The sequence below is a fragment of the Aethalodelphis obliquidens genome, unplaced genomic scaffold (genome assembly GCF_003676395.1).
Source record: "Aethalodelphis obliquidens isolate GAN/ISIS:26980383/991018 unplaced genomic scaffold, ASM367639v1 scaffold86, whole genome shotgun sequence".
Taxonomy (NCBI): domain Eukaryota; kingdom Metazoa; phylum Chordata; class Mammalia; order Artiodactyla; family Delphinidae; genus Aethalodelphis; species Aethalodelphis obliquidens.
The window spans coordinates 2,924,483-2,932,208 of NW_020838030.1; the positions used below are offsets into that span (position 1 = coordinate 2,924,483).

Sequence of the window (7,726 nt, forward strand, 5' to 3'; positions counted from 1 at the left end):
TGGCGATACTTTTGAAAAATGAGCTACCTCCTAGATGACTGTCTTTAGCCCACTCTGGTGCCACGGGGCCTGAGGTTTCACAGAAACCTCAGTGTGGATTTCCCACTAGACCTGCAGCTGGAATACTGTCACTGTGAATGTGACTGCCTGGAGTCATATACCACAGTCAACTGAAGAAAGCTGCCTCGTCTCCCTCAGGAAGGAAAGCAGAACTCGAATATGAGTTCTACCCTGTCACTCTCGCTCAGAATGAGAGACCTGACTCTCCCCTCTCTCCAGACCAGGAGATTTCTCAGAATCACCCTTCTTTCTCTACAAATGCGGCAGACCTCTCAGGCAGTGAACAGCTAATGAGAGATCTGATCGAGCCCTTCCTCAGATAGCTCCCAGTTTAAAAGTCCCAGGGGAAACAGGTTCTGGTTCCCTGGAGTGTTCAAGTTCAGAGGGAAGGGAGCCAGTACTCCATCTCTGGAAAGTTCTAAAGCTGATCCTGCAGCTTGCTAATGAGAAGGTTTCTATAAGGAGTGGTAGAAGATAATCAGGTGTCCAAAGGGGAGGGAAGGGAAAGAGAGGGAGAAGGAAAAGACTACACAGAGCCCATGCAGGCCTCTAGGTATCTGACCTCTGCTCCATCCTAGAGCCACCAGTCCAGAGCAGTGGGCTTGGCAATGGTTCTTGGCTCTCCTCTGTCTCCTCCCTGCTTACCTGTGGCTGCTGAGTAGTTAAGGGTCTCTGAGGAGACAGGATAGGGGTCCTGGACAGCAGCTGGTTCATCTTGCTGATGACCAGTTCGGTGATGAGCTGTCTGTCCTCCACTTGGTGTTCCCCAATCAGCGGCATACTACAGTCCATGACCTGGTGGAGGAAGTGGCCCAGATTAGGAAAGGGCCTGGAAACATCCAAGGCCTGGTACAGTCTTTCAGAATGAGCAGGACTTAAGCCAGCAGAGAGAGGTGGGGTGAAGTTGGTGCTTTTGTCTTCGGCTAGAAGCATGTTCCTTTGCATATATTGGCCTTTATCCCCTTCTCCTGCAAGCCTTTGCCTTGGCCCTCCCCCAGACTTCACCCATGCCAGGGCTCAGGGAGACTTCAGTCTGGTGGCTGAAGGTGGTGGGGAGAAAGAGAGAGCAAGGAGAGAGGATGCCTTCTCTTCTCACCACCAATCCAATTTTTCCTGTACCTCAAGGTCCAGATCAATACTCTCCTCCTTGAGGGAGTGTCTGCTTGCCCAGGATCATAGACTCTGGAGTCCAACTCCCTCATTCATGGATAAGAAAACTGAGGCCCACCGAGAGGCGGAAGGTATGACCATCCAGAAGTTACATGCCAAGCAGACCATGGAGCAGATGCCGAGCCCACTTTGGGCTCCTGACATGAATCCTCTGCAAATACCACCAATTCTTGGCAAGGAGCCTCTCCTGCTCCTGGGAAGACTGGATGGGAATGTGTGTGAAAGACTATATGGCCACTGACTCTCCCTTTAATACAGGAAAAGAGTCAGCAAAATTGTGCCGGAGGCTCAGGCTGAGTCAAGTGTCTCAAGGCTCACAGAAGGGCTAAGAAGAATCTCCTGCACCCAGGAGACCTGAGTTCTAGTCCAGGCTGAGACACCGATTCCCTATGTAGCCTTGGGCACATGTTCATGGCATCAGGCCTCAGCTGTCTCACTGGCAAAATGAGCAGACTGGACCAAATGATTCCCAAGACCAGCTTCCTGAGACCAAGAATGGCAAAACCACTGAAGTCTTCCCAGAGGAGTGGCAGGCTAGGACCCAGGAACCCAAGTCTGGCATCTCTTACCAATGGTGTGGGTCAGCCTAGCTGGTTAGAAATAACATCTCCCACTGGCAGGTGTGTTTTTGCTATGCATACCCCCTGGCTGTGTCATCTGGAAACCTTCCCAGGGCTCAGGAGACTCTAACATAAATGCAGTCCGTGCTGCCCATGTAGGTCTCAAGCTGAAAGCCTGGCCTCCAGCCTAGGGGGTTGTCTCTTACTGAGCTACTGTGTGGGCCAGACTCACCTCAAAAATGTAGTCTTTCCCATCTTTGCCATGCACAGCTTTGACAGCACAGATGTCCAGGCCACCAAACATCTCAGAGCAGGTGTCCACCCACAGCTTGTACCTGGAGGGGAGGGGAAGGTGTCCCGAGGCTGGGGCATTAGTCCCATGCTCTCCTTGCTGTCTCTACCTCTCCCAGCCCCCGCCCCATCCCTCCCGCCCTCCACCCCCAGCAAATACACTGCCTGTCTACAGGGCCCTCCTGCTTTGCTTTCCAGATCCTACCTGCCTTCCCAAGCTCAGGGCAGGTCTCACCTACTCCAGGTGGCCTTTCTTGGCCATGCCAGCCCACAGTAACTCCTCCTTCCCTGGACCTTCTATGGCACGTCCAGTCTTTATCTACACAATTCAGCACATAACCCATTCCTGCCTGATCTTGTTAACTGGGTGCTTGGGCCTTTGTGTTCCATCTGTCTGGCCTGATCAGAGGCTCCCTTTGGGCAGGGCTCATTTCTTACACCTCCTCATCTATGGATGCCTCCCCTTACTTACCTGTCTGACATGGCGATCTGCTCCAGCATTGCAGAGCCGGTGTTTGTCTTCCAGTTCCCTGAGATCGACGTCCTCCTACAACAAGGTCCCGCCAGGACAGGACAGACAGTGAGCCGGGCCAGCAAGAGGAGGGCTCACCGCCACTTTCCCCACCTGCTTCTCCCGCAAATAGCCGGGGGCCTGTCTGCTGAGCCTAGAGCCTGGCTGCCTCCGCCAACCCCGGCCTGCAATGCTCTCCTCCTTTCTACAAGAGTCCCACCCAGACTGCTCTGGCTCCACGGAGCCTTCCCTGATCCTTTCAACCAGATGAGCACTTGCTCTCTTTAGAACACCTAGAGGACTTTGCCTACACCTCACTTAAAATCCTGCGTCTACTTTTTACTTTAGTTATTTGAGCTAAGTCTTCTGTCCACAAGTCTATTAATCACTTGAAGGTATATATTTTGTCTTGTATTCCCAGCAGCCTACCCACTTGGTATCTAGGCTGAGTTGGTATATACAAACTGAATTCTATTGATGCTGGAAATACCCTCAGGGTTCCTGTGAATATCTCCCCATGGCTTCCTTACTAGCTCACTTATTAATTCAGCAGTTAACTTTGAGTGCCTACAGTATCAGCAACATGACTCTGGACAAGTCAGTTAACCTCTTCAGGCTTAAGCTGCCTCATCCACCACGTGCAGCTGATGGAGTCAGGTCCCCAACCCCTTCTCTTCCATGCCCTCTGCACCCTCCCTCCAAGAGCATGTGTTAGAGTCAACTAGTCTTGGACTAAATAGGAGGCAGGTGACCTGGTTTCTGGTTCTGGATTTGCTCTTGACTGGCTCGATGACCTTGGGTGAATCGCTTCAACTCTCTGTTCCTCCCTTATCCCTTTGTAAACACAGGGCTGTCATGAGGACCAACTGATACAGTTTTAAATAAACTGTAAAATACCAAAAATATGGCTTTTAAATTATTAGTCTTCACTCAGACACAGTCAAGAGGAAGGGGATGGCCTAGGGGACAGAAAAGCCCTGCTCAACTACTGACAGAGCCCTTCACCTGCTGTCCTTATCACTCACTATGACTGAAGACAGGCTGATGTGCTTCTCTGCTTAGCAGTTCTCAGGAGTATTCTCGCAGAGATCTGATTTCAGCCACTGAGAAACCAAGACACACGGCTGGTACTTCAGAGCCCTGAGCCAGCCCAGTGAGCCGACCGATGTGGCAGTAACAGCTCCTCACATTTGTACAGTACTGACTACCTTCCAAGGTTCTTCCTTCCCAAATCCCTCGCCAGAGCCTCACTGCAACCGCCCTGTTGTGAATAGGCTGCGATTCCTGCCCCCACTTTACAGACAAGGAGATGAAGACGCAGAAAGGTTAGATGACTTGTCCAGCATTGTATATCTACGCAAAGTAGATACAAGATAAAAACTCAGGACTCTTCGTTCCTTCATTGTGCTGCGCTTTTCCCTACACCCCACTACCTAGTTCAGAAAAGGCAAACAACTGACAGCTGAGTGGCTTGCAAAATATGAATAGAAACACAAAGACAGATCATAGTAAAAATAATGCTGTCTTTCTAACAGTGGTGGTTCACAGGTGTGTTCCTGTGGCGAGGATGGACTCCTCAAGGACAGGGGCAGAGAGTCCCTCACTTCCATGTCCCCAGCACAAGGCCACGGTACATAATAGGGTCTCAGAAACTTTGAGTAATAATAATGTCCCTTATACTTTACACCTTTCTCTAACAACGGGATGCAGGGCACAGATCCATGCAGGCTACCTGGGGCACGTGGGAGCAGAACAGAAACTGAGAAGCCATTTAGGGAGACTCACAGGTCATCCGACCTCCACAGAGGGACCCACATTACTGCCTACTGACAGCGGAGCAGGAGCTGCGCACTCTTTCCACCGACCGTGGCTGCCTCTAGGTCTCTAGGGTGAGGGCTGGGGCAGGAGGGAAGAATCTCAAACCTTATCCTGACTATGGCCAAGTCAGTTCCTTCTTCTGAGAGCAAGAGAATGGCCAAAAGTTTGGGGAAGAGGAACTGAGAGGGCCTAAACATTCCCCCAAATAACTGACGGTCCCTTGCAAATAAAAAAGTAAGTAAATGGCCATCATCAAAAAATCTACAAACAATAAATGCTGGAGAGGGTGTGGAGAAACGGGAACCCTCTTGCACTGTTGATGGAAATGTAAATTGATACAGCCACAATGGAGAACAGTATGGAGGTTCCTTTAAAAACTAAAAATAGAACTACCATATGACCCAGCAATCCTACTAGTGGGCATATACCCTGAGAAAACCATAATTCATAAGGATTAATGGAGCACAATGTTCATTGCAGCACTATTTACAATAGCCAGGCCATGGAAGCAACCTAAGTGTGCATCGACAGATGAATGGATAAAGATGATGTGGTCCATATATACAATGGAATATTACTCAGCCATAAAAAGGAATGAAACTGAGTTATTTGTAGTGAGGTGGATGGACCTAGAAACTGTCATACAGAGTGAAGTAAGTCAGAAAGAGAAAGACAAATACCGTATGCTAACACATATAAACTAAAAAAAAAAAAGAAATGGTTCTGAAGAACCTAGGGGGAGGACAGGAATAAAGATGCAGACATAGAGAATGGACTTGAGGATATGGGGAGGGGGAAGGGTAAGCTGGGATGAAGTGAGAGAGTGGCATGGACATGTATACACTACCAAACGTAAAGCAGATAGCTAGTGGGAAGCAACCGCATAGCACAGGGAGATCAGCTCCGTGCTTTGTGACCACCTAGAGGGGTGGGATAGGGAGGTGGGAGGGAGATGCAAGAAGAGGAGGATATGGGGAGTGTACGCATATGACTGATCTGCTTTGTTGTGCACCAGAAACTAACACAGCACTGTGAAGCAATTATACTCCAATCAAGATTTACTAAAAAAAAAAATTATAAACTTAAATAAAGTAGGAATCGGATGAATAAAGGTAAAAAAGATTCTGTGCTTCAGTTCTTCACAAGGGCTTTTCCCTGCATACTTACTGAGGGCCTACTACACGCCTGCTACTATACAAGGAAGCAGGGCCACAGAGATGACTCCAGTTCTGCCTAGAGAGCTCAGAGGAGCGTGGTACAAATACCCAACGTGTGAAAAGCGCTAAACTAGAGGTGTGCAAAGGGGTACAAGAAGGGAGTGCAGGGAAGGGACTCCTAACTAACTCCAGAGGTGGGGAGTGTACACACTAAAATGAAAGATGAGGGAAGAAAAATGAAAATAGATGGTGAGAGAGGGAAGCTGCTCAACCCTGACATCTGCTCAAGTCCTGAGTGGCAAAGATCAAATTCATATATTGTAATGTTCTCTCTTTGTAAAGAAAAACACTACCTTAACATTTTTTACAGTGTGAAGTTAATATTTCCAAAACTGGACTCGTAAGCCATTTGCATTCTTATATATTTTATGGAAGATCAGGTAGTCTTGAAATCTTTTCTTTTTCTAAATTGTACTGGAGGAAACGTTTACCTTTCCATTCTGGCAAATGGACACAGTTACATGGAGAAGTCATCTATTCTCATAACCACTAGGCTTTTAACGTTCTGTAGTGTTTGCAGGGCTATATCGTTACGTCAGGAGTTTCTTAACTTTTTCTGTGCTCTGGCCGCCTAGTGAAGCCTATGGATTCCTTTCAATGTATAAAATATGTAAGACGTGTGAATGTAAAATAAACTACACAGGACAACAAAGGAACTCAATTACTTAAAAGAATTTACCAAAAGAGTTATCAAAAACAGTAAACAAATCTCAGATTAGTAAAAAATATGTTTCTTCATAAATAACAAATGTATTTACAGGTGTGAATGCAGTGGCAAGTCTAACTACCATGATTCTTAAATAGTGATAAAAGTAACGGGTGTTCAGAGATATCTGTGACAAGTGTATGTGTACAGAAACCTCTGTGCTGCCCATTAGTGACAAACCACATGTGCTGCTGCTGATACTCCAGTCTGCTCATAACTCAGGAGAATGCCAGATTCCACTCAGAGGCTAAAATGAAAATAAATACTCATTTTATTTCTCATCTCAGTTCAGGAACCCCTCCTCTGCCTTGAAAGGAAGCCAGGCTAAGACTCCCTTGACTGGAATGGCGCCCGCTCTCTGTTCTCTGCCTTGTGGGCCAGAGGAGGCTAAACTGCGAGGTGGCTACCACCTGGAGGCCGAGAGTCTCCCCAGAGCTGAGGAGACAGCGAAGAGCATCTGTGGGGACCCCACCCCCACTCACATGTAAGCCTTGTAGTTGTTGCCTATCTTCTGGACCCGGATGTCATACTTGGCGTCAATGAAAGGCTCTGCTGTGGCGTAGGTCTGGGTGAGGGCCACCACGCTGGCAATGTCCTGGAAATCGTAGTGGTTTTCCACTCTGACCTAATGGAGAAAGCACACACACACACACACACACACGAGAGTCACAAGAGCCCTGAGCCCCCAAACCCATCAAGATGTTTCTATCCAGATGCAGACCTGAGAGCCACATCTCCCTAGGAAGTCCCTACTCTTTTTTTTTTTTTCTGGTATGTGGGCCTCTCACTGTTGTAGCCTCTCCTGCTGTGGAGCACAGGCTCCGGACGCTCAGGCTCAGCGGCCATGGCTCACGGGCCCAGCCGCTCCGCGGCATGTGGGATCCTCCTGGACCGGGGCACGAACCCGTGTCCCCTGCATCGGCAGGCGGACTCTCAACCACTGCGCCACCAGGGAAGCCCCGGAAGTCCCTACTCTTGAGCTTCCCTTCCCAGGGCTCAGGAGCCACATTTGCTGCAAAGAACACAGGGACCAGTCAGGTGGCCTGCACTCTGCCTGCTGCAAGAGGACCGTTTGGGTAACACTCATGGCTTCAGAGGGGCCAAACGGTCTTCTCCTTGAAAAGAAGTCATCAGCAACAGAGGCAGAAGAACAGTCCACAACCAGGCTCTCTGAAAAGTGCCCTTCTTGGCCTCAACCCCAGAGCACAGCAGCCCCAGCCTTACCTTGCCCATGCCCGAGTGAGCATGGCCGATCTTCACCACCACAGGGAACGTGGGCAGAGTCAGCTGAAAGCAGAGGAGAAAGGAATGAATTGGTCAGAGTGTACGTGTGGAATCTTACAAATATTTTTCTTGGGAACACCCTTGGAAGGGCTCTTTGAAGAACTAATGC

The 7,726-nt window shown here is 48.9% G+C and overlaps 1 protein-coding gene across 1 annotated transcript in view; it reads right to left on the bottom strand.

Moving 5' to 3' along the window:
- The window catches only part of SYN2 (synapsin II), a 152,895-nt gene that overhangs the window by 19,495 nt on the left and 125,674 nt on the right, over positions 1-7,726 (bottom strand). Inside the window, exons 6-10 of the mRNA XM_027093930.1 lie at positions 7,558-7,620; positions 6,816-6,958; positions 2,554-2,628; positions 2,023-2,125; positions 706-855 (exon numbers count right to left, since the gene is read on the bottom strand). Of these exons, the coding sequence (XP_026949731.1) occupies positions 706-855; positions 2,023-2,125; positions 2,554-2,628; positions 6,816-6,958; positions 7,558-7,620 (534 nt within the window). The remainder of the gene's footprint in view (positions 1-705; positions 856-2,022; positions 2,126-2,553; positions 2,629-6,815; positions 6,959-7,557; positions 7,621-7,726) is intronic.